We start from the raw sequence: 27,123 nt of genomic DNA, 5'->3' as shown, positions 1-27,123 counted from the left end.
CTGGGGAAAAATTAGGGGTAAAACTAAGGGCCACAAAATGATGCCCGTGAGGAAACTGGGCAACCTTGGAAACATTAAGTAAGTATTAGGAAGAAAGGAGAAAATCCAAGAAGTTATCACATGTATTTGGGAGGGCATCATTCCCTGAAGGAATCTGGTAAATCTCTCAGCTGCACAGTGTAGGACCTTCTGTAAAAACCTGTATGAAAATGGTTGTTACTGTGCAGTTGTAGTGAATTCAAATACGCACCAGCAGCAGCAGCAGTAATTTTCCTGACAAGATAAGCCAAACATCTCCCTATTCTTACAGATTTCTACAAATTCCTCTTATTTATGTAACCATCTCAAAACACCTCATTCAGCTGCTATTTCTCAGCTGCATATTTCAACACCTGCACCTCACAGAGCAGAGTACAGCTGTAAGCTGGGGACTCACATTTGCTTTCAGGAAGGGGCAGCACTCACCCCTCCACAGTTCCCTGGCAAAGCAGTGCTCTGGGTCCAAACAGATCCACATCTCCCGTCTCAGCCTGCTTTCTTTTTTTTTAATTTCTTTTTCCTGCTGGAAGACAAGGAGGATTAGCTAAGCCTATAGCCTAAATATTATAATTAATTGGTGCTTTTCGATTTTTTTATATGCCTTCTGCTGCTATGCTAAAAGTGGGTTTTCTTTGTGTGAGAAAGCCTTTGTTTGCCTGAAACAGGCTTTCCCCACCCCTGCATAAATAGCACTTTGAAAAATTGCATCACAAAACCTGCAGCACTGGGATTTTAGAAAAAGAGCCTGAATGGCTGGAAACTTCACATAGCTCTGCAGCTGGGAGAGTGTGGCTTTCATCTGACAGGCTGTTTAAGGATGGTTTGACCTCTCTCTTCCTTTACATGCTGGGAGTTAACTTCTCCTGTAAGTGTCCAGCATAAATTATTTTAATGCAAATTTCCTTGTCAAAACTACAAACAGACATTTGATCAAAGGTCAGCTCTCCTTTGTGTTCCTGTTTGATATAGAAATTTCTATTTCATCTTTGACTGTCATGGTCAGTTAAGGGAACTGTAGCCTGATGGGAAATTACTCATGCATTTCATGTCCTCTCTCCAACAAGGCTTTTTCCCCCCTTTCATATCTTATGGGTGTTTTAATTTGAATATGTTTTCATTTTTTAATGGAATAGTTAAATTAGCTTTGAAAAATGTCGTGGTATGACACTGAAAATTGTCTGCTTTTTAAACTGAAGCTCAATTTACTGCCATTTGATACCCTGGGAGCTGATCAAATAATTACTATTCCCTTACTGCTGGTTTTATTTCATGCTTAACTTGTGGATCTTTATTTTTTTTTTTAATGGGACAGTGCCTGAAGAACAGGAATTGCAGCAAAAGGAAGGTTTGGGAAAATTTTGTATGTATTTTTTGGGGTTCTTTGGCTCTGCTGTATCCAAGAGAGCCTGGGGAACCTGGAGCTCACTCAGAGCTCAGGGAGCACAGCAGAGGGGTGAGTGCTCCTGGTCCCATCCTGCCCCAGCACTGGGATCTTGTGCTCCTGAGTGGGAGATGCTGCAGGGAACTGGCCACACCGAGACTGGGGAGGATGCAGACACTAGCTAGGGAATGATCCTAAAATCCCATTTCTATCCACACAGACTCTCCTAAGAGGTATTTTCTTCTTTTTTTGAAACAGTTTCATGGTTTAACCAGGCTGTACTAGGCTGGCCAGGCTGTTTGCCTTTCCAGTGTCCCCCAAGCTCTCCTGACTAACAGTCCCTCTTTCCTCATTAGCTTTGCACCCGAGTCCCATGATGAGATTTAGCATCAGGGCACCTTTGGAAGGCAGGGGAACTTAATTTTAGAGCTGTGGCTCTCGGGTTAAGTCTCCAGGGATGTAAAAGGATGACTCCCATGAGGCTTTGAGGCACTGAAACTACATGATTTGCTTTAAACAGCACAGGAGATTTCTGCCAAAGCAGGGAATTGAACAGAGCTCCTCCTGTGGCCAACACTCCAATCCCTATTTATCACTCTCCTGCAACTTTTTGGAGCTCTTCACAGTGCGTAAAGTCAAGACTATGTCTAAATCCTTGTAGGATTAAACCACTGCTGCAGTGTCCCTTTGCTTTTCCCTATGCAAGTGCAGAGAGGTGTCTGTGGCTATGGGGCTGACAAACCCTGGTGAGATTTGAGGACCAAAACCCAGGTTATGATTAATGTTCAAATGTCCAAACCTAGAGCCACTCTGGGGGGGCCTTGCCTGTTGATGAGTTCTGAAACCCATCCCCCTTGGGTTTTTTACTGACATGTACCATGACTTACCTAAAAATACTGGAGCCATAACCCCATCTAATGAGGTGGATGGCATAATTAGATACCACTCTGGGAAATGTGAGGATGCATTTTAGCCTTAAGAGAATGTTGCTTTCATACTTAAGGCCAAGGCTTCGAAGACCTTGGACTCATGACAGAGGCATTGCTTCCTGCTCCCCACATGGCTCCAGTTTGAGCTCCCAAAGACCTGCACTTCCTGCTCTGCTCCGTAGCTTTGCAAACCTCCCCTTTTCATGAGCATTTCCTGGTGGCTTTTCTGGAGCAGGATGTCCAGAGCTGCTGATCCATAACTCACACTGCCAGGTTGTGTCTCCTCTCAGCAAAAAGTCTTGTAACCAATTTCCCTTTTTTCCTGTGTCTCCTTCTGTTACCTTCAAGCACATAAACCGGTTCCTTTGAGATGGAGATGGATGCGAGGCAGCTCAGATGTGTAGAGCCCTCCTTTGCCAGGGAAGTGTTTGCCCTTCTTCAGTGTCTTGGATCAAGTCACCTCTCATTTATCCAGCAACTTCTGCCTGCGATGTCCCAGCTCTCCTCATCGGTGACAGTGACACCAGATGGCAGCAGTGGCCTTCGGATCCACCTCCGGGTGAAGACACCGGTGAGTGTTTCTCTGTGTCCCAACTTTTTCGAGGACACCTTCCCTCTGTACTTTCCTTCACTGGGGCTCAATCAGCTCCCATACAGGCCGTCAAAATAAAATTGCACTGGCTATCTACTGCTGTAGTTACTTAGTGTGTCAAAATGACACACAGACGCCAACTTAGAAAGCCAAGAAAGAGAATTCCTATCTTCAGGTGTGCTTTAAATAATCATTTTGTTACGGCTTTGATGCTGCACTGACAAGTGAAAGCAAAGACTAGGATTTTTGAAGGTCATGGGGATTTTGGGGTGTCTGGTTAAAGTGATTGCTAACTGACCATCTGAGGAGTTCCCAGTGGGTAAGTGAGGATTTGCGGCATCCTCCATCTTTAGCCCTTGGTCTCATGAGGCTTTGGAAGATGTTGGATGGCTCTGGCTTCATCATTTTAGGGCCTCCTGTCCACTGTGCCCTGGTACCAATCCTGTACTGCCACTCCTGCCTGCCAGGCCCCCAGGGGATTCAGCACTGAAACTGTGGCAAGGACCAAAAGTTGTGCCAGGAGGCCACAGGCTGTCTTTGTAAGATGCTCTCACCTAACAAACCTCCTTTGCAGGAGAGGAATATGGGGCCCTGAATGCATTTTGTTTATGACGATGCCCAAGTATTTACTGAATTTTTTAAATTGATCTGGGGGCTATCAATTTACCTGTTAGCCACTCCAGAAATCATTACTGTACTAACTGCAAACAGGAAAAGAGAGTACCCAACTTGGATGATTGATTGTTCTGTGTGTTGGGGCAGACAGTTCCAGCAAAGAGAAAAACAGAGGTAAATCCCATTGGTTGAGGGGAGACCTCTTAGTGATGGACAAAAATGGAGAAAGCCCAGTGAGTGCCATGCTTGTTCCTCGGATTTCGGAATGGTACCAAAACCCAACTAAAATGGTGCTAAGTAATTCACACTGGCACACTTTAAAACGGTTCTAAACAGCTCAGCAGTGAGAATCCTTTGGTGTAACAGAGGAGCTGGACTTTTTTAGGTTAAATAAGAGAAATACTGATATAGTCCAGAAATCCTGCTGGGTTTTTCCTCCTAGATACTAATAACTGCATTTTAACTTCTCTGCTACTCCCACTGACCTGGTCTGCAAACAGAAACAAACCATTACAGCTTAATTTATGCAGGCCAGTGACCCTGCAAGTAGCAGAACAGGAGACCCAGGCTCAGTATTCTCTTTACCTGTGTCCAGGAGCTTGGGAAAACTCAAATTTTAAGGAAAAACCTCTGGAGTCAGGGAAACCTCAGAAATTCCACTAATCCTGGATTGCCGGCTTAGTTTCTTTTATCTGTCTCCATTACCCCTGAGCAAACCACTGGACTGGTCTCCAGGTATGCCCATGGGATGAGCCTGGAGGGGCCAGGAGAGGCTGGGATGGATTCCTCTCAAGGTGATGTATCAAAATACGGAACGTAAAGATATGACTGGCAGTGTCTGCTACACACTACTGTCTTGAAAACCTGGTTTAGCTCACTAGATAACCTGATATCATCTAGAGCTGAGACCCCTTCCAGCACCAGGCAAAGTGAACTTGACCCTACTCTGGAGTTATCAGCTCTTATGACCAGCTCTATAACCTGAAAACAACTGGTGGCACCTGAACAAAACTGTGGGTGTTCACAACTGAGAGAGGAGCTTGCACTGGCTTTGGATACAACAGTGTTGTAGCTTTGCAACTTGGGATGCTGAGAAGGTGTTGCATCATATTGCCTTGTAATAACACGAAGCAAAAGCTCAGCAGAAAGTCTGTGAACCAGATAAGATTGATTAAACAATTTCTAAGCAACGGGGTTGCACATAAAAATTTTATTAAAACCTCAAGTGCTAAATTTATTTCCTGGGTCTGTCACCGCTATTTTTTTTTCAGAAGTGATAATTACTACATTAGAAATTAAATGAACCTCATATACTACATCTTTCAGACCTCCTAGGAGAGTTGTGAAAGTGATTTAGGGAAGTGAATTTGCTATTGTGCCTAATCAAGTTACAGTAATTGTCACCTATAATTTTAACTTGACTGCTATGTGTTTAATTGGAAGCTTTACCTTTGGTTTTTTCGTAACTGAGCTTCTCTGTGACTGTTTTTCTACTTTTCATCCTCTTCCAAAAGCCACTGACAGAAGACAAATCATTGCATACAGCTGAGCAGCCAACAGCATTGCTGTTTGCAACCACATTGGCTTCCTCATCAACCTGATGTGTTACAGCATCAGGTGATCTTCCTTGTGACACCAGCACCAGGTTGTTTCCTTTGAGAGTCTAATCGCAACTGTGTAGATATGAGTGACAATAAAGGGTCTTTCTGGGCTGAGGGGCTCTTTAACAGGACTGCAAGTATGGTTCTGACTGGCCTTTGTTTCTGTAGGTTTGGTCAGAGATATAGTCACAGACCTGACCCTGCTTTGTACATGCTGGGTCATTTGCAGCCTGCTTAGAAAAGCTCATTAATGAAGTCCCTTATTCTGATTCCTCCAACCCAGACCTCGTTTCCTTAATGAGCTCTGTGGCACAGCATGCCAAAGGGTTTACAGACCTGCAGGTGAGTCACAAAGTAAGATACAATGGAGACAAAGGTGTCCCAGTGCTTCTCAGCAGGTCCCCAAGCTGCTGAGTTGGGAGCTGGGCCAAGAGAAGGCTTGTGGAGGCTGTAATGCCTCCTCCCAAACATGTGCAGTGAGTGTATTGCACAAGTTCCCTCCTGTGGTGGGAGGTCTGGGTAATTGCTCTGGTCACTGAGCTCTAAAACAGGACTGGCTGCTCCTCCTCCCCTTTTCATGCTAAAGAAATGTACCTGTATATAGATATGACTGCAGTCTGCAACAGGACAAGGTTTCTTGTGGACCTAGGGAAGATAGTAATGATTATGGACATGGAAACTCTAAATCTGATTCACGGTAACAGATGGAAGAAGGGGACTGCTTCTAACCATACCCATTCAACACAGTGGAATACTTGTCCTCCTGAAGTCACATAATATATAAAACTTGTTCAATTTCAGCTGGAATCAGGCCCTTCATTTTTAGAGAGTCTTTTATGGAGCATTAAAGATCCAGAAAGGCTATATTATGTTGATGCAATTAAAGGAGGTTACTTGAAACTATTTTATCACTGTAACACTCATAGAAATTATTGTGCTTGTGTGGCTTTGGGCTGGCATTCTGGAGCAATGTGTATGGAACAGCAGTAACCTTGTCCCTGAATAATTCATGTTGTTTGTCAGCCACTTCTTAAGCCTTTTTGCTTAACCACAGAAGATTAGCATTTTTGCTGCTTTTTTTTTTTAATCAAAGGTTTGGGGTGGGGGGAAGGGAGAGTGTCAGTTTTCTTTTTAACTTACTTTAAACACTTCCCCAGGCTTTCTGTAGGTACCATAATAATTCAAACTGGGATATTTTGGTCTTAGAAGTATTTTAGCTGGCTCTTAGGCCTGCTGCATTATACAACTTTCTGGTAAATCATGAATAAGCTGAAAGGCTAGAGAGCTCTTTTCCTAATTTCTCAAGGGTCCTTTTACTACCTAATTTGTTTTCATCCCATGTTATTTACTGACTAACTCTAATCAACATTTCTGGTATTGTTCCAGTCCACAAGTGTGGGAAGGTTTGGCAGGTAATGCGTGGCAGTGCAGGGAGGCTGAAAGATCCTGGCCTCGAAATGACTATTACTGGTTGGAAACTGGACTGCATTCATTACATGCTGCAGTTCTCCTGAGCTTTGCCTTTGATTAAGGATGCTCCACTGCTGTAAAGCAGCAAAGCTCTGTTAGGTTCTGAAGTGATGCTGAGCTGCACAGCTGCAGTTCAGAAATACTCAGCCTCAAAATCAACAGGATGGAGGTATAAGCCAAGGGTCTGGCTCAGAGCAAAGTGAGGGGGAAATGCCAGCCTGGGCAAATACAGGGTTGGGGTGTGTTTTCTTTGCTTCCACCTTAAGGTCATGCAAAGTAGTCTTTGGATTTTTGGTTTTGGGTTTTTTGTTAGTTTGTGTAAATTAAAAGTGAAAATTTGAATTAGTGATGCCATTAAGCATCCATCCTGTATTCCTCATGGAAAGGGCCCAGCAGAGGTAACCCAGGGGGTTTGCCATACACTGGCTGGTTATGATGATGATAGCAGGCAGCCCACTGCCCTGGCCTCTTGTCTGGGAGCTGCTCCTGACCCAGAAGTCACTAAACTGGTGACACATCCACTTTGTCTGTGGATCTGCATCAGCCCTTTGCACCTAAGCAAACTAAAATCACTGGCATGCAGCAGCAGCCAAGTCCTGCTGGCAGGAGAGCGTCACTGAAGGGGAGAGTGTTTGGGCTGTGGTGCTGACAGATTTCACAGAGAAATGTTGAGATGTGCAGAGATCTGTGGACAGATTTGGAGAAGGACAGGTTGGAGTGAGATCACCGGACAGGACACAAATTCCTTGTCTCTGCAAGGCATCTCTGCTCTCCACTGGTCTGTGTGTTCCCTCAATTTCCATGCTCTTTCTTTAACTCTGAATTTTCATCTGACACACCAGGGAAGGTCTGGCAGGGGATGAGGTGGCAGGAATGAGGATATGGCCACAGCTGTTGAGTGTGGAGAGCTGTGGTGTGACATTCACACCTTCCTCTGGCACTCAGAGTTGGCTCATCTCCTTTTTTCCATTGCTAATTCTTTTGTTTTCCTCTCTATGCTGTAACATTTAAGAAAGAAAACCGGGATGCTCTTGAAAAACCAAATGGCTTTTGGAAGAGACTCCTGTCTTAAATCCCAAACTTTGCAATTCGAACTTTCCAATCAAGCTAATTTTCCAAAATGCTGGCACTGAGTTTCTCCTCCTTTCCTCACTGATACTGTTCCAACCTCTTCTCCTGGAGCTGCATCCTCCTCTGCTGTGTGTGGTTGCCAGGAGCCAGTCCACAGCTCCCACCCGACACACGGCTGGAGTGACAGCTCCAGCTTTCACACGCTGCTGCGCTGGAGTCGCTGGGGAGTTTCTCTGTTCCTGTTCCACTATTAGGTTTCAAACCTCCCTGCTGAGGAGCTGTCCTCAAGTCACATCAGGTAAGCTTAGCTATGCATTGAATTCAAGGAGTGGAACTAATCCCACATTTCAGCTCAAGAGGAGAACAATGAGGCAGGAGCTGAGCCTGGCCCCTGGCTCAAAGGTAAAGGGTTTAATATATTAGTTGAAACAGATGCTTTACACTTAAGAATGTGTGTTGTATCTAATTCCAGGTCTATCTCTGTTTAGCTGAATGACAGGCCTATATATTTCATGGAAAATAGGTACGATACATAATGTATTACATATATGTCCAAATTATGCATATTATGCCTAATGTGTGTATGCTTTGGTCCATTACTCCTGACAATGCTGCAATGCCTGGATCAATAGTCTGCATATAAATTCAGGAAGACACAGAAGACTACTACCATTAGCAGAGAGCAGCCCCCCACAACAAGTAGATGCTTTTGTTTTCCCAACTGTTGATATTTCAGTCACTGAAAGAATTAAGTTCTGTCCCAGGTTTCATCTCCACTACTCTGTGGAGAAGTATCTGGCCCATAGTGAATTTTCTCCCAGCATTCCCTTTGCCTCCAAGGGACATTTATATATATATATATATATATATATTTAATGATAAAAAGATGAACCTTTATTCAGATCTGAATTTATAAAATCTTTATTTATAAAGATTTGAATCTTTTAGCTGAGTGGCTATGCTGGCTGCTAAAAATGATACTTAGTTGTCTTACCAGGTCTCCAAAGTGCAATTGCCATCTTTGACAAATAGAGGAAAAATTTAATTTCCACTAATTTGAAATGTAAAAATAATGGTGAATAAGAAGTACTGCCCTGAGATCTTGCTGGCACAGTGCATGCTTGAAATGAGAACAGTCTCTGCAAGAAGGAAGTGGCAATAAAATGACTTTCCCTTTTAGCATTTGTACTATTCTCCTATTAGTAAAAGGAACCAAACTCAGAATTTTTCATGCCAATGACAAGCAAGCATGACAAATCTGAAAATGAGTTAAGACATTATTTTCTTTTTCCCTGCTCTTCAATTCCCGGCCTCCTTACGTGGCTGACAAGTTTTCCCTTCCTGTTTGTTTGGGCCAGCAGAAGAGAAAGGTCATTTCCCAGCAGGGGGAGGATCGATGCCCAAGCCAGGTGTGGGCAGGGCAGGTTGAACCTGCTGAGGAGTTGCTGCAGTGGCCTGAAGATTTCACAAGGAGTCCATGGGAACACAGGGCCCTCGCTGGCCCAGCCAGACCAGTTTGTACACTGGCTCTCTGGCTGATCAGCAGGTTTACTTTTGGAGGCACAATCAGGCTTTAAAAAAAGTGCAGATGTAGCAGTGATCAATCCTCCAGAGTGAGTGCTTTCCTCATCCCTAGTGTGACTGTCTTGGATTTCCTATGGGAATTATATGTCCTGTACTTGCCTGGCATGTGGCTTGGGGAAAATGAGCAAGTAAGAATCCTGATTTTCAATTTCAGTAGGACTTTCACTGTTCGCTCTTAAATTTGTGAAGCAAACCAAAATAATTAAGTTAAAAGATGAAGGGATGCTACAGCAGGATAATACAGATACCTGTAGCAGTGCAAGTAGCTGCAGCCACCCTGACCCCAAAGAACCCCCTGAATCCACAACTTGGTGATCAGGCACCAATATTTAACAACATCCTGAGGTTATGGTGAGAACCCATAAGCCTCCAGTTCTGTAATCTACATATTCTTATATGATTGGTTAATGTTTTACCCTTCCTGTTTTATGTATGAAGTTATTCATCTTCATTTCCCCTAGTTAACCATGCATCAGTTCTAGAAAGTTCCGTGATCCTCAACACCGCATTGCTTCCTTCCCTAAGTCCCTCCTATGTATTAATCCCATCGGTTCCCTCAGCTTCAACCCCACCTCCTTCCCTTAATCTTATTGGCTGTGTCCCTTATCCCCGCCTTATCCATCCCCGCTATAAAATCCCTGGACACCTTCAGATTTTCGGCTCTTTGTTCCTGGTCCCTCTGCAATAAGCCTTCTCTGTGGAATCCATACGAGGAGTCCCCCTCTCCTTCTTTACCTTCTCCCGTGTGCTCTTCCATCCAGCTTTGAGACAGCTCACAGGGGTGAGGAGCTTACCCCATTTGGTGAAGCCGCCTTGAATCAGTGAGGGTGCAGCCAGACCTCTGGGCTTCTCTTAGCTGGAGTGCTGGGTGCACCAATCACCCCCAGATAGCTATATATGAATCTCTACTTTTATTTATATGTCAGTTTATCAAAACACCCTAGGGATGTTCAGTAGTCAAGGTAGTGGTATTGTGTGTAATTTTTAAAATGTCAGAATTGAAACCTTGGGCAGTCTTGCCCTTGCCACCCAATAGCAAGAAGTGAATGCCCTGCCAGGTCTAAGGATAATATGAACCATTTAATCTTAACTATTTTTATTTGGGAAGCTCTTCTTTATTCTACTAGGTTAAAGAGTAGGCATGTTCTCTCAGCACAGTTAAATCCCACAGCTTATTACCATGAAATACATAAACTCAGAGGATATGAAAGAGTTCCATCCAAGAGGATATGAAAGTGGTCTGCCCAGAGAGAGTTCAAGGCCTCCTGTATGTGGAACACAGTTTCAGGCTTTAAAGCTGTGCCGTGTCAGGACTTTCAAAAAGGCAGTTTTCAAAATGGCCTTTTAAACTGGCAATTATCTCCCATGGATCATTAAGACGGAGTTGTAGAGGGGAAATGAAAACACTGAAAAGAATTCAGTTTGGAAGGGTTCCTCTGCTTCAGAGATGCAGTGGGAGGATGTGTGGGGACAGTGCAGCCAGGTATGCTTTGACAAGCCCAGGGACCCAAGAGCAGCTTAAGTCACTGAGGCATTAGGAGCCTAAATTGGGTGTCAGGTCTATATCCCAGCTGGCATCATCACAGCTCTACTGTTGCTGGAATCTCCTTGGATCAGGCTAAAGCTGAGTGACTGCAGTTAGACACACTCTTACCTGGGAAAAGAATTAGTGAGCAAAACCCGTGTGACCTTATTTGTGGGAGAGCGGGGGTCACATGGTGGAAAACCCTGTTCCCCGTCTTCCTGCTTTAGATTTCAGAATCAGTCATCTATCTTTTTGTATATTCTAATTCAGTATTTGCACATAATTTCTAGGAATCCAGCCACTGTCTGACTTCCAGTTATCTTACTTATTCTGGACCTCAGCTCAGTGTCCCTCCATTCAATACTAAAGATACTGACCACAAGGAGAAAAGGATTTAAAGCCACAAACAGGAAGTACAAATTGCCAATAAACAGAAGTATGTAAACTGAAGTTTTGCAGTCAAATATTCCATATTGAATATAATCATAGTCCATAGAATTAAAATTATGCAACTGAATTTGGATAGGGCAAGCAAATAAGGGCAGCTATTGGGGTATCTGTAACACACCCATTATTTCATTATTTTAAAAAATAAACAAACTATTGCCCTGTATTAAACTTATTCCCTCATGGAAGCTGACATGTGGGACTTTCCTCTATTATCAAAATACCCACATTATCCATTGTCTTCTCCAGGATGTTAAGATTGTTTCTGGTTGTTACCTTTCTGCATTCTGAGTAACACCACACTGCCCCATCTTGTTAGATTGTTTTTAAGCTACAGGACTTCTGAGATACACTGGAGTTATTTTTCTATTAAGCTTCCAGTTTTCTTTAGGCTGAAAGTATGAAGGGGAATGATACATTCCTTCCTATTGCAGCTCTGGGGATTGTATGTTTTATATTCAAGTTCTTCAAAATGCAAAAAACCAAAAAAAAGTTACTGAAGAGAAGAGCTCAAAAACACACCAGCTCTGAGTGATGACTTCAGAATAGCCCAGGAATACAGGATGGTGTTGAGTAATTCAAGTTTACTTTCTGCTAAAAGATCCCTCTGGCTTCACTGGCTCCCACAATTAAGAAGGAAAACTAGTTTGCTCTTAACTTTCTGGGCTTGTTCCAGGCAGAAATGGCACTTTATTTTTGCTCTCACCTTTCTCTATCCCTGTGTGCTCTTTGGGAAGTGGCTGCAGCTTTCCCATAGTTGAATCCCATTCTGACCACAGTGAGATCAGTTTATGTCTACAGTAGTGCATTAAAGTCCCAGCTCTCTGTTGCCACTGGTCAGGCCATCAGTGACATATTTCTGTGGAGGCTGGTATGGGTTTGTCCATGCACACTGCAGAGCTTCAGTAGCCCACATGTAGGCAGAAGTGAAAATGGATGGAGGAAAGAAGGGGCAGCAAGACATCATTGCTCTTCTCTGTTCTTACCTCTTGCATCATTGCAAGGGTCTGTTTCATCTGGGCTGTCTGGAAGTAGAGAGGATGTAGGCAGAAGGGCTTGGAGATGAGATTAAATCACTTGTTCAAATCCTGGAGACAAGGACAGAAACACATCTTTTCCTGCTCTGGATGGGGTATTATTTGACATTTGTATGTGGTTTATTTTACAGAGTGACCAAGTAGCCTGGGGCATATGGGTCATGTTTGCCAGCAAGAGAGATTTTAGAGACTCCAGGTCTGCTATGCAGTGTTTGTTCCAAAGAGCTGGGAAGCTGGCTATTTTTTAATTGGTGCTTTTAAACACCATTTTTAGGAATAAGAAATAAGAAGCACACAGATATGCATGAAATACCAACAAACATACTTCACTTGCAACGAGGCTGGAGGTAATTCAGTCTCAGGATGCTCTGGCAGTGCCACATTTTCTGTTGGCAGCCTGGGCTCTGATGCTCACTTCTAACACAGCCGTGGGAAGCTTAAGGGTCCTGGTGTCTTAAGGAAGGATCACCATAAAACTGTGATTAGAGACTTGACAAATTGGAGCAGGGCTGTGTCCTTTCAGATGGCTTTGGGTTATACCTGCTGAAAAATGAGGTTTTCAAGGGGACCAAACTCATTCAGTCTCTTCTTCCTGTTCCCTGTGTTGCACAGAGCAGTGAGATCCAGCTGAGTACCGAGTTCTTGTCTCTGTGCAGGTACCCCAGCCTTCTCTTTGAGGCTCCTGGTAATCACACACTGCTCCTGCCAAACTTTATTTTGACAGTGGAAGAATGGCTATTTTGTTCTGCCGTGACTGCTCCAGGATACATCACTGTCACGTCACCTAAATGGCGCCAGTCACCCCAGTTTACAGTAGCTGCTGGGACTTGCTGACCGCAGCAGAGCCTGTTGTTCTGAGATTAAGGAGGGATTAGCTCTGCAATTTCAGTCAGCCTTAAGAGAAAGGTTAAAGACTTTGGGAGGAGGAGGTATGCGTGTGCGCGCACATGTGTCTTCCAAAACAACAGATGGTTTCAATAAAGTTGCTCCTGCTGCTAGGAAGTGGCACTTCTTGACACTAGCAGAGCCATATCTCATCAGGGTTCTTGTTTCTACCAGCCTGGCTCAGCATGGCCAAACCCACTGTCCGGCATGGGGTAATCAGGGAAGGCACTCCGATATCTGCCCCATTAATTGCCCCCTGCCAGTCGGCCCTCTCTCCTGATGTAACGCCCACTGTGCTCAGTATGGCGGGATCGATTGGCTTTGAAGGGCAACTTTCCCTAATAATCAGCAATTCCCCCTACTTAAACTGCAGCCAGAACTGTCTTTTTACGGATTCTGCAAGAAGTGTGTGATTTCTTGGAACCACTAAACAAAAAGCTCTCTGCTCCAATCAATGGATCGATGTATTAAATTATTGTGCAACTAAATTAATGTGCCCCTTGGTGACAGAATTGCAGAAAATGAGCAGCGTTTTATGCATTAAAGACAACCTGGTAAAAGATTGTTTTTCAAGGTTAGATTGTTCCACAGTGAATATCAAGATTTTTCCAATTAAAATATGAGGGGTTTCTGGAGCTGCATCAGCTCTATTACTTCTCACAGTGTCACAGTGCAAATTAACTGGGACAAATAACTGAAGAAATGTAAACAGTAATTGAGACATATTTGGGAGTTAGCAAGTAATACTGGGGTTTTTTACTAGTTTGTATTTAAATTCTATAGGTAAACAATTTTGCTGGAAATCACTGTGGGGTTATTTTGGTGGGGTGTTTGTTTGTTTGTTTAAACTCAAGAGTCATGAAAAATTCCGCCATTCATAACGTTGTCATTAAAAACTAAAGAGCTTATGCAGCCCTTGGTTTCCTCTTTTTGGGCTATATGGCACGTGTGGGATTAGGCTATGCCCTCTTTTCAGTGAAAAAAACAGAAGGGCAAAGAAAAAAAGGGAAATAGGCTGCAGTGACCTCTTCCTACAGCTTTAACATAAACATGATACCCAAAATGAAAATGGGAATATTCACATGGATTAAAAATCATTATCTTTTAAAGCTGCTTGAACAAACCCTGGTTTATATTTCTCTGACTTTTAGTCCAGTTGCATTTCTTATCTTCATTTTGCTGACAGGAGAAAACATGGGAAATTTCCTACACACCTAATACTGTGCAGCAAGAGCTGCCTGTTCCAAAAGTGCTCTGTGCATGCTCTCTTGTGCAGCAGGAGCACTGGGGCAGGTTCCTTCCACGTGACCCAAACCAACCATTTCATAGATAGGATGTTCTCTCTGTCCCTATGTTGAAGGCAACCAGGTGAACCAGTTTTCTAATTAACTTGCTCTGCAGGAAATTAGAATTTCTCTGCAGGAAAACGTTTTCAATAACTTCATTGTTTGGTCAAACTCTTTTTATGGATATCTTCTAAGTTCTCTGAAATATCTGAAAACACTTGTATTTTGTCCACTTTCTCCTGAAGCTTCTTCCTTTTCCTCTTTTCTTTCTTGGGCTCATGACAAAGACATTTTTATTCTGAAGGCAAGGATCCCAGAACCACACAGTGCCAATTGTGATTTTATAAGGAGTCCAATGTCTCTACTCACTTATAAAAGACAGACATGGACTGTGTGTTCCATATCAGTTGACATAATTTCATTTTTATTTTGAACCTTTGGAATATCAGATGGGAAAATTTCGCCCCCAAGTGTACATTTTCAAGCTCTATCTCCAGGAATGATAAATTAGGTGTGAAATTAAAGCACAAGTGAAAGCATCCCAGTCCCTCAATAACAAGGACTTTGAATTCTTGCAAAATCACCAAATAGGTTTCAGTGCATTGCTGCCACAAGGAAAAAAAAAAAAAAAGGTACCAAAAAATTATTAAAATACATACCAAAAAATATTGTAAGATAAAAGGATTTACATGAATATATGCATTCACAGCTCCCCATTGTCTCCTGGGAAGCCAGAATTCATGAAATCAAATTATTTGGTCAACAGCATGAAGAAATTTGTGGCAGCATGAAGCTAAGAACCCAATTTTTTCATGTCTATACTCAAATATGGGCCTTCATCGCTTCACAGACAAAACAATGACAGGAGAAAGAAAATAACATGGCAGAAGGGAGATGGAATTCTTTAAGCATCTTGTAATTTCTGAAAGAACAGGCTCAAATATTTGTGTGTAATGCAAATGCCATTTATATGAAGCTTTAACATGGTGTGTGACTGTCATGGATTTCCGAGCAGCTTGCACAGCCAACACATCTCATTCTGCCCTTCAGAGTTCCAGGGAATAGTGTGCAGATCCCTGGACTTCCCCTGGACTTCCATGGGGGTGCTACATGGTAGTACATCCTGGGAGTGCTAATGGGGGTTTCCAGGGCGGGGAGAGGGTGATGGTGTTATTCCACTTAAGAAAGGCTTCAGCCTTAGCAAAAGTGCTCCTATCAATGCCTCTTAAAGCACATCTAAACCTGTTTGTATGGCAATTTACTTGCTTCACCAGAAACCATACAAAGATAAGCTATTTCAAGAAAGGCTCATGCTCCAAAGTGCCAGTTCAATGTGGGATCTGTATTAAAAACCATTCTACATTTGGCTTCTGCATTTTAACACTAATCCAGCCTGGCCTACATGCCCACACTGAAGGAAATGAACTGTATCAGGCAATGTCATTTGCTAAAGGGTAAGAGTAGAGGAATTCTCCACCCCTTCATTTTATATTTCTAGGGACAATTTCACAGGCTGTGCTGGTGCTGAATGGGGAAATTGGAAAACTGCAGAATCGATTTGCAGACGTGAAGTTCTATTTTCTTTTACACCTCCTTCATCAGAGTCTCCATCACTCCTGCGTTGTGCAGCATTATCAACGGAGCAGCCTGGACACCACTGATAATTGCCGAGTGAGGGAAAGGCTGTGCCTTGCAAGCAAAAGTAAAACCAGTGGGGTGGCACTACCTTTAAATTCACCAGCTTTGGAGAAGTAGGCACGTACTCAGGCTACTATTTCTGAGAGTTAATGAGAAATTAACTTAAAAATACTATTCAAATTGGTTTTGTTTGCTTTTACTTTTGAACAGAAGTTCACAGCTAAAAGCGGTGAAGCTGTATTAAATCTATTTTGCGTAAAAAAATAAAACACGATTTTGCAATGCTTCCATTTTTTAGTTCTTTTGTTAATTGTGTTTCACAAGAAAAAAACCTCAAAACCTCTTCCACAGCAAATGCTTGATAATGACTCAGTTCCCAAGAATGAGACCAGTGGCTAAATGCTGCAGAAGACTGGAAAACCTGGTGACTATCATCCACTTGACCTCTGGGATGGAGAGAGAAATGTCCTTTGTATTAAGGGTCAGGGGCAACAAAATGGTCACTTGTGTGCTACAGTCACTCAGCAGCTCTGTGGGGCAGCTAGGGCTGATCTGGCTGCCCACAGCATGCTGGGGTTACCAACCCTGGAAAAACTAAGAATATTCCTGGTGTAACAAGCTAACAGACCAAGTAGCCGATTATTGGTTTCCATTAAAGGTCAATTCAACCTTGCAGAGATATGGATCTCCCATCCTGACGCTTCCCTGCCCCTCACCACATCCTTGCAGCATTAGGACATCGGCAGGCATTTCTGTCCCCCTTTCTGCCTGTTTTCAGCAGTAATGGTGGTGGCAGCTCTGCCCAGCCATCTCTGGGTGACACCTCCGCTCCCCTTAGGGAGGGTTTGCCCCAGGAGCCGCAGCTCAGTGTTGACAGGAGAACTGCAGAACTTTGGGGTGGAGGGGGTAATTATTCCTCTGGAGAAGCCATTTCTGCCGGGTGTCTCTGGTGAGGAGGGAACAGGATCCAAAACTCCGGGATGAGGCGCTGGAGCAGCCCACACGTCCCTGCCAGGGGCCCAAAATGGCGGCTCGCCTGGAGGCGCCGCCGCCTCGTTGCTACGCGACCGGCAGAGCCCGCCTCTTCCCGAGAACTACAACTCCCAGGCGTCCCGCTCCAGAGGGACTACAACTCCCGGCATGCCCCGCTCGCCGGCGGCTGCCGGCCCGCACTACATATCCCGTCAGGCGGCGGGGGCAGCTACCAATCGGCGTGGCCGATGCTGCGGGGTGCGCGGCCGGCGGTGAGCGGGGGAAGCGGCGCGGTGACATTTCCTGCCGGGCCGCCCCCGGAGCCGCTGCCCGAGCGGGGCCCAGGATGGCAGCGCTGGGAGGTCGGTGCGGGGCGGCGGGGGAGCGCCCGATGTGAGGGGGGGGTGTCCTGGTGAGGGTATCGGAGCCTTTGTGTTGAGGGGTGTCTGGGCGAAAGGGTGGGGGGGTGGGGGGCGAAGAGGGGGGTTGGGCCTGTGCTGGGGGGGAGCACCGTGTGAGGGGGTTCGGGGGTGCCCGGGCTGGGAGGGTGTGAGGGGTCCCTGGGAGGGGCAGCGGTGCTCGGGTGTCGGAGGTGGTGGCGTGAGGCGAGAGGCCGCCTGAGCGGGTGGCTCTGTGGCAGAGGGGGTGTGCGAGGCAGTGTGCTGTGTTAGGGTGGAAGGAGGGTGTCCCATGAGGAACACCCCTGCTGTGTGAGGGGAGCGCAGCCGGGAGAGGGAGTGGGGTTGATGAAAGGCTTCTATGAAAATGGGTGTGCTCTCTCTCCTCTTTGCCCCTTTGTGTTGCCCAAATTTTGTTGGAAGCACTCTGTTGCAGTCAGCAGCTTTACCTGATTTGCAGCTCTTGCCACCTATTGTTTTTCTTTTGAGCTCTCCTTTGTTGTTGTTGCGTAAAAATTTTGTTGCTATTACGAAACAGATTTTTGTGCTTGAGCTATTGCTCAATTTTCACTTTGGGATTTATTTCATTATGCTTATCACATGTTATTTAGCAGCATATGCTCTACTAAATATGTTTCCGCGGTGATATATGAGCTCCTTCACACCTGAGAAAATTCAAATTATAATTCAGTTTTATTTGTAGAGAAAACATGTAACTGTATCTACAGATTTATGTGAGTTTAGGTTTGTTGCCCAACAGACTTACTGTAGGGCTGTTTCTTCATGAGCCTCTGCACTAGCCATTACTTGTGTAAGGCAGGAGCTAGTTCCTGTTTCAATGTGAAGTTAAATATTTACATACAGACTTGTGTAATGGTGGGGTAAGTTGGGGACTTATTTTATTTTTCTTGTTCCTTTTTGTTTTATAAGTCAATAAGCATTGGTGTTTCTTGACTTGATTTCCTCTTCCCCAGTGATATGAAGTATTTGTATTGTTTTCCTTAATGTTAATGGATATTAACTTTATAGTTTATAGGGATATAGACTTTAATGGTAACTGACATGTGTATTGTGAAATCTTTATCTATTTACTCACCCTTGAAAATGTTTGGCTTGTTGTTGATGGATGGTGATGCTGAGGAAGTATGGACTATTAATTTGTGCTAATTCTTGGTCATTTGCAGGTTTTTGGCACATATATGAATTTTTTTGGAGGCTGTTTTTTGTTGTTAGTTGTTTTCTGTTAAAGTTTTACTTTTGCTTTGTAGAACCAAGTCAGTTTTCACAAACACTGAATGGAATTCCTCCCTCAAACCCAGTCATCAGTGGAATGGACCCCTTCCATGCTTGTAGTATTCTCCAGCAGCTGAAGACCATGTATGATGAAGGACAGCTGACAGATATTGTAGTGGAAGTGGATCATGGGAAAACATTTTCGTGTCATAGGAATGTTCTTGCTGCAATCAGTCCTTACTTCAGGTACAACCGTCCGTTGTTCTAGTGGTGATCAAAGCAGATAGAATATTAGTATAGGTACGATTTTTTAAAATATTCATTTAACAAAAATAAGTTCTATGTATTTATAGTGCACCTAGCAAGTAAAGATTATTGTTCTCTTAAGGTCAGTGAATTACCAGTGTCTGTTTCTCAAAGGAGGGTTTCATTGGAGAAAAGGTCACACCATTTTAAGCCAAATAAAACTGCCTCCGGTACTGAGGGTATCAGGGATACAGTAAGAGCATATTGAAACTACTTTTTTTTTCTTTTAAAGTTACATATTTTAGCATGGTAGATTATCCATACGAAATAACTTGTTGAAAGTTGAATGCGAAGACTTGGATACGTCAAGAGCTTTGCTTGTAAACCCAGTGAATTTTAAAATGGGATTAGTGACATAACTAAGCAAAAAGCTCCACTTTTGTTTCAGTAAGTGTAGAACTGATCTTAAATTTAGGTACGCCAACAGGAAAGTTTAACAACTGTGATAAATGTATTTGTGCTGATGGAGGAGCAATCGCGTTGGGTTTAGCTGTACAGTATATTTAATTTTTTACCTCTAGTTAAAGGTAATTACAGACAAACTGCTGAATATTTTTGTTTTGCAGATCAATGTTCACCAGCGGCCTTACGGAGAGTACCCAGAAAGAAGTTCGGATCGTTGGTGTCGAAGCAGAGTCGATGCATTTAGTGTTGAACTATGCATATACCTCCAGAATAGCGCTGACAGAGGCCAACGTTCAAGCTTTGTTCACTGCAGCCAGTATCTTCCAGATCCCTTTCATACAAGACCAGTGTGCTAAATACATGATCAGTCATTTGGACCCACAGAACTCCATTGGGGTGTTCATCTTTGCTGATCACTATGGTCATCAGGAGCTTAAAGACAGGTCACAAGAATACATTCGCAAAAAGTTTCTGAGTGTCACCAAAGAGCAAGAGTTTCTTCAGTTGAGAAAAGACCAACTGATAAGTATCCTCAACAGCGATGATTTAAATGTAGATAAAGAAGAACATGTTTATGAGAGCATTATAAGGTGGTTTGAGCATGAACAAAATAAGAGAGAAGTGCACCTTCCAGAAATATTTGCCAAATGCATCCGTATGCCTCTGTTGGACGAGACGTTTTTAGAGAGAATCCCTCCCGTGTTTGCACAGGCGATGGCCAAAAGCTGTGTACAAAAGGGACAGCCCAGTGCCAATGGCTACACACAACGGCTTGGAATGACCGCTTCCGAAATGATCATATGCTTTGATGCTGCCCACAAACACTCAGGAAAGAAGCAAACAGTGCCTTGTTTAGATTCGGTCACAGGGAGAGTGTTTAAACTATGCAAGCCACCAAATGACTTGAGGGAGGTTGGAATTCTTGTGTCTCCTGATAATGATATTTACATTGCGGGTGGTTACAGGCCAAGCAGCAGCGAGGTCTCCATCGACCACCGAGCAGAGAGTGATTTTTGGATGTATGATCATCCCGGCAACAGGTGGATTCCAAAGGCTCCTCTGCTGCGGGCCAGAATAGGCTGCAAGTTGGTTCACTGCTGTGGGAAGCTGTACGCGATCGGGGGGAGAGTTTATGAAGGAGATGGGCGGAACTCCCTCAAGTCTGTGGAGTGCTATGACAGCCGTGAGAACTGCTGGACAGCTGTGTGTCCCATGCCGGTAGCAATGGAGTTCCATAGTGCTGTGGAGTATAAGGATAACATCTATGTGTTACAGGGTAAGGTGGTTTGACTGCCTCTGTGGTGTTTTATTGGAAGGGGGGATTGTTCATTCTGACTGACTGTGGTTTCTTAAGCAACTTGGAAAAACCCCCGGGGTGGTGGCGGCGGGGAAACTAGGAAGAGGGAGGTTGCTGCTTGAATTCCCATGCCCTGGAAATGTGTCACTAAGTTGTAGTACTGAGGTATTGTACAGATGACGTTTTTGGTGGTATTCTGAGTCAAAAATACGGTATTAAACTTAACTCTGAAAATTCTGTATTAAATCTTTACCTGGGTGAATGCACCAGTGTTGAAGATACTGTCCTATGAAAAAGCACTTTGCATTTTATTTGGCTAAAGCTGGGAAAATTCCTGGTGTCTTTATTCTTGGTGGCTTGTAAAAGTTGACTAATGACTGTAAGTCTTCATTTCCTGCCCTGCCCTCCTTTCTGAAGTCACCCTAGAAACTAGAACGAGATAAAGCATCTTTCTTAGTTAACGCTGTTTCTTTGGTCAGTAATTACAGTACTGTTTTTACATTCAGTGCACACTGAAAAGTGCTGAGACTGGTTTGAGGCTGTGGTAAGATGCCCACAAAGTGGAAAGGAAGAAAGAGAGGGAGGTGTCTCAGTTTTGTTTTGCTAAGGGCCATCTCTGTAAATACCTGCCCAAGTTGGGGTCTCAGATGCACACCAGCTCCTTCTTGGGTCACTTCCATACAGAGCTGGACCACAGGAGAGAAACAGGATAGTGAGTACTGTCAGATCCTTGTTATTTACCAGAAGAAGTTAACATGATTTCTTGACTTGCATTCATGATCTTCCATGTGACTTGCAGAGTTTTCTTCTTCTGTCATTTGGTTGTGGCTTTAAATAATTCTGTTATGCTAAAAAGTTCTCTAAATCTCTTTCTTTTGGGTCAGATGTCTGGTTTAGATGGTTAGAAGGGAGTGCTGAAGAATATTGAGCTTAGTGGTTGTTCCTTTAAATGTTTCTTAGAACTGGTAAAAAGTGGATATTATTATAACCTATAGAATAAGAGTGAACCTTGTTTACAAATTTTAGCTGCACTCATTCTGTGCTTCAGTGCTTTAGGTGACAACTGACTGCTCATATAAATAAGCTACTTCCTGTGCTAACCAGCAAATTCTAAAGAGTAGTGTTACGGGTGGCTAGATAAAACCTTGTGCTGTAGTACAAAGAGATTAGCTTTTAGTAATTTTTCTAGGGAAAACTCATAAGTTAGAAGCAGTCAGTAAGAACTGATGAGAGTGTGAAAATGCCAGTGGAGTGCAAGTGTCAGTCACAGGAGATTGCACTGTGGAACAAAACTGAATAATCAAAATTAGTATTATCTGTAAGACTTAATCTCTTAAACTCTGTTCCACCAATTTTACTGTCTCATTTCTGTATTCTTTGTTATACGTGAGGTGCTTGATCACACAGCAGCTTGGTTAAAATTCTTAAGATAGCTGTGTGAAATCATATATGATTTGAATTATGCTAGTATTTGGCAAATATTAGGCCTTTCTTCCACTGAACTGTGCAAAAGGCAAGGTGTTCTTTATCCATGTTCTTTTCATGAAATGTTACAGAGCATGAGTTTTTGGTCATCTGAACTTCCATCATCTGTAGTCTGTAGATGTTGCTCTGTGCACTGAGCCGCACAGGTGTTTTATAAACCTAACTGTGAATCAGTAGCTTCATGCAGGTTTTCACCTGGCCTCCTTTTAAGCAAATCAGCCTAAATGTGTAACCCAGCCACCTGATGCGAGTAGCTTCGAAACTTGTGTGTAGTGTAAGACAGAAGTCAGTGTTTGAAAGCTGCTAAACCTGAGCAAGTAATTGTGAGACTCCCCATCTGCAGATGACACATTGTGAAGATGCTAAAGAGTTAAACAGATGTACTTCAGACATTTCAAGACTGGAATCTTGAAAGGTTTTGTCCCAAATTAATAAGCATGATTTAGAAGTAACAGAGGATACCTAGAAACTATGTAAAATGTGTTTCTGACATGCTTCCCTCTGCTTCAGCTGAAACAGAAACTCAAAGTAGTTTTTAGTCGTGCTATTAATATTTTGTAATGCACTAGAAGGAAAGCAGTTGATGGTGCTGGGGTGTTTGTTTTGGGATCCAGGCTCTAGAAAACTCAGAGCGTTTCTGTCTGTAGAGGAACGTACTTGAAATCTTAATTGCCACAGAATTGTTGGTCTGGAAATGAAGCATAAGTAATATTTTATTTTTGCTTTCTCTTTTCAGGGGAATTTTTCCTTTGCTACGATCCTCAGAAGGATTACTGGGGATTTTTAACCCCAATGACTGTGCCTAGAATCCAAGGCTTGGCAACAGTGTACAACGACTCCATCTACTACATCGCTGGCACCTGTGGGAACCATCAGCGCATGTTCACCGTTGAGGCCTACGACATCGAACAGAACAAGTGGACTCGAAAAAAAGACTTCCCGTGTGATCAGTCCATTAATCCATACATAAAACTTGTTCTCCTCAAAAACAAACTCCACCTCTTTGTCAGAGCTACTCAAGTCACTGTTGAAGAACACGTTTTCAGAACCAGCAGGAAGAATTCACTCTACCAGTACGATGAGGTCACTGACCAATGGCAGAAAGTCTATGAGACTCCAGACAGGCTCTGGGATTTAGGCCGGCATTTTGAATGTGTTGTTGCTAAATTGTATCCGCAGTGTCTTCAGAAAGTTATTTAATTTTTTTTTTTTTTTCAGTAACAGGCCTTAGTGATTTCAGTGGTAATTTGATGCTAGAGAAAACATGTCTTAAAAGAAAACAAAGAAATTCTGTCAGTATTTATTGTAAGATGAAACAGACAGTTTTTTGTATATGGGGATGGGTGCTCATTAAAGGTTGCAGTCCGGGGAGGGAATTGTTGGTTCAGTTTCATATTTACTGATATTTTCCTGGGAAATGAGAAGGAGGTTACAAAGTGCAATTATCAGCATTTTATTTCTGGTAAACACTTAATCATATCATGTTAAAGGTTTTTTTGTGGTAAAAGCAAGTTAAGTGGAAGAGCCAGGATAACTATGCACTACAGTGAAAGAAAATCTAGCATTAATAGTTAAGGATGTCCAAGATGTGTTGAAGTGACTTTTCTTCTTTTTCTCTTTTTTTTAATACGGGTAAAATTTGAGGCAATATCACTAAGTTTTGTTGCTTTTTTTTTTTTTAATTTAGATTTGAAGTACATAGAGAGGAATGGTAGATCCTGATTCATAATGATCTCTTCTTTTTGTACTGTTTTTGAAGTCTGCTAAGATGTTTGTGATGTTGTTTGTGCACTGCAATTTGGGAGAAAAACTCAAGTCAGAATTGGATTGTGGAGTACCTTTGCCCCGAATGGAGGCCTGTTCATATTGTTGTACCAGTTCCTGTCTGTGGATTTTTGTTGAGATTGAGCTTAATGATAGTGGGGAAAAAATCCCACCACCTGTTTTTTGCCACATAGATGTAGTGCTGTAAAAACGTTTTGGTTTTTTTTTGACACTGATTAAAACCTTTTTTTTCACCCCGTAAAGGGCTTTAACCCAAAAGTTGATGGTGCTAGTACATTTTTAATACTTGTTTGTCTGAACTGGGCCAGCCTTCTGCTACTGTTTAAGACAGCCTGGTACTTTCCATGGCATGTGTGTCTGTCTCCAGGCCCTGTCCTGTCATCAGATTGTCTTTTCTAACATAACATTTTTACTGCAGTGGTGTTCTTGCACAGAATGGTGACAGGATATGGCCTTAATAATACTGATTCTCTTTTATTTTTTCTCTTTGTGTGGAGTGTTCATTCTGTCTCCACTACAGTACAGTGCTATGTGCAGAGTTGGCATGTGCATTTGGAAAAGTGTGGTTTAACTTTGCAAGTTGTTTTTCTTTTCTCTCTGCAGTCAAGCTCCCAACTATCTTCTATTTCATTCTGATCTGTAATGTGAAAAATTGCACTACTGAGCTGTCAGCATTATCCAGCGTATTAACGCAAAATTGACAGTAAGCATCCATGGCTTAAATAATCTTAGGTGAAATACAGAATAAGGAATATATTGCAACACTTTTCTTTATATATTTAACATTTAACTTATTTTTAAAAAGTAAGTAAGTTCAAAGTTCAGCCTCTACTTCAGTAGTGAAAATTGGATTTAAAAGGGAAAAGAGGAATCCTAAAACTTACATCAGCTGTAATTTACCACGTTTCTTACTGCTCTACTTTTTGCAGAGCTTTAAGTTAACTTACTCTTTCCTATTTTTTCCTGTTGACCTAAGTAAACCAGTTAACTTGACGTGGCACTGGCTATCACTGGCTGAAAGTGCTTACCATTATCTGGCTTAACAGCTGACATGTCAGTCAGCCAAATATTTAGCTCATTGTTTATCCCCCTGGAATGGCTGAGGATTTGGATAATGTTTGTTTACTATGTGGTCTTCCTGTTCCCAAATGGAATCTTCCTAATACACAAAAATACTTGCCTGGTTCTATTTATTAATTATTGCACAAAATGTTTGAGAGGCAAAAACAAACAAAAAACTGTGAAATGAAAAGCAAAATAAAAATGCCTCTTTGCATTACATACCTCATCTTCCAGAGATTCACCAAACTCTTCTTCCAATGCGAGCACCTGCGTTTTGTTTTTTTTTTTTTTTCCTGAATTTGGCAATTCTTGCTAAGACTGCATTTTCCAACAGTGTTGAAGTGTGTTGTTTCTTTGTTTAGTTTTCTTCTGGATAGTTTTATCTATATGCATAGCCAAGAATAAGGGGTTTTCTGAAAAGTACTAATAATTTAGTTTTTAACTAATGATCCTTAGTCCTTGGCTAGCTCTCTTTGTGCTGTTGTAGGCCTCTAGCTGCAAGCTTTCTGAAGCACCCTCCCTAACAGTGTTGCATTTGTGTGTAAGACCTTTTTTTTTTTTTTTTTTTGCAATGTGTTATGTAACTTTTTCCTTGTTTCTTTCTTTGTTTTTCTTTTTTTTTTTTTTTTTTCTTTGAGCTTGGTTGAATATTTACAAGATTTCTTGCTGCTTTTTGACAATCTATATTTATTTGGTAGAACAAATTTCAATATATTACTTGAAACTATGAAATAGAATTGAGTTAGCAGTTGACTGGTCATGTGATGTATAGAAGTACAATATGCTGTGGTTAATTCTGCAGTAGGTTTGTTAATTTTGTTTATCTGCACTAAAGTACGAAGATCTCCATTCTGTTTAACCATTCAAACTGAGGGTGTGATCCAAGTCTATCGTGTTTGAAAGCTAAATCCTGGAACTTGCTGTGGGAGTAGAATATACTAAATCTTTTGCATGAGGAGTTTGTTGAGACAGTAATGTAGCTGTGACATTTTGCCAGTTCTTAAATGCTTCTATGTTATGCTGGAAGTCAGATTCCTGGTAAAGTTTTGCTTTAGAGTCAGGCTTAAGTCAACTTGCACAGCACAAAAAAAATAATTGCACCAAAGGTACTGATAATATTTGAACAGTAATCTGTACATTTTGCTCATTTGGAATTTTATTTGCATTGGTTTAGTTCCTGTTATGAAATGAATTTCTAGCATTGTAAGAACTTAGGTGAGTGTAACTCTCTTCCAAAATTATTAGTTACTTTAGAAGAAAACATTTTGTAATTCCACTTGCTTCCATCAATGAAATTGAGAATAACTCAAAGCAGTTTTGGTGCACCAGACATGCAGTGTGTGTATGTTCTACAAGAGATCCAAGAGCTCCCTGTTTGCGAGGCTGTTGAGAAGTGGCATCCAACATTCAGTGCTCAGGTATGTTAGTAAGAAGTACTGTAGTCCTATGAGGGCAAATGTGTGGATTTTTAAACATTTTGCCATAATTGCACAATTTTGCATTTTTACTTAATGTCATGTTATGTTTCTTAAAATAAACCTATTGTTGAAATACAGTGGAGTTCAACTGTTTTTGTGACAAATCTGTGTGCATTTTAGTAAATTTCTGAAAATTAATCTGATGTATTTTTGGCGTTTGTTCAGTTCTTCTGTTTCTGCACTCGTGCCTCGCCTGTGTGTAATGTCACTTGTTTTTTTAAGATGGAAGGTGCTTTGTCCTTTTGTCTCATTCCTTGTGGCTATTCAGGTCTAACTTCGCGTTTGTTTGCACACAGGTGCATGGTCTTTCCCTTCCCTTTCTCCTTGTCTTTGTTTGCAGCTGACATCCCAGCAGGAATGTCAAGTCAGGCTTTCCAGCCTGAGAATACTGCGTATTGGAAAGCCCCAACCCCCTTTACATTGAATTTCCCAGCATCCTTGCTGCAGAGCTGAGAACTAGAGGCTCCTGGCTTTTAAAGCAAAGCTCCAACATCCTGTGTGGTTTCTGCTGCAGTGATGGTGCTTAGCAGAACTGCTTGTACATGATACTGGTTGGTTGAGAACCCTTGTTCTCTTCCAGAGATTGTCTTGTGATCAATGGA

General features: G+C 42.5%; 1 protein-coding gene across 1 annotated transcript; it reads left to right on the top strand.

The window, feature by feature from the left end:
- The first annotated feature begins 17,329 nt into the window (after positions 1–17,329).
- On the top strand, positions 17,330–26,659 carry KBTBD8 (kelch repeat and BTB domain containing 8). The gene is made up of 4 exons (XM_032120926.1): positions 17,330–17,434; positions 18,739–18,949; positions 19,576–20,690; positions 22,933–26,659. Exons 1-4 carry the CDS (start codon positions 17,419–17,421, stop codon positions 23,394–23,396), a joined length of 1,806 nt encoding a protein of 601 aa, XP_031976817.1. The 5' UTR covers positions 17,330–17,418; the 3' UTR covers positions 23,397–26,659.
- Positions 26,660–27,123: the final 464 nt, after the last annotated feature.

Source organism: Corvus moneduloides, chromosome 11, assembly GCF_009650955.1.
Source record: "Corvus moneduloides isolate bCorMon1 chromosome 11, bCorMon1.pri, whole genome shotgun sequence".
Lineage (NCBI taxonomy): Eukaryota > Metazoa > Chordata > Aves > Passeriformes > Corvidae > Corvus > Corvus moneduloides.
This window is presented reverse-complemented; position numbering and strand designations above follow the sequence as displayed.

Excerpts from the sequence above, each read along its gene's own strand:
- KBTBD8 (XM_032120926.1), top strand. Across the intron at positions 18,950-19,575 it reads GCAATCAGTCCTTACTTCAG|ATCAATGTTCACCAGCGGCC; the intron begins GTACAACCGTCC and ends TTTGTTTTGCAG. Across the intron at positions 20,691-22,932 it reads TAACATCTATGTGTTACAGG|GGGAATTTTTCCTTTGCTAC; the intron begins GTAAGGTGGTTT and ends TTCTCTTTTCAG.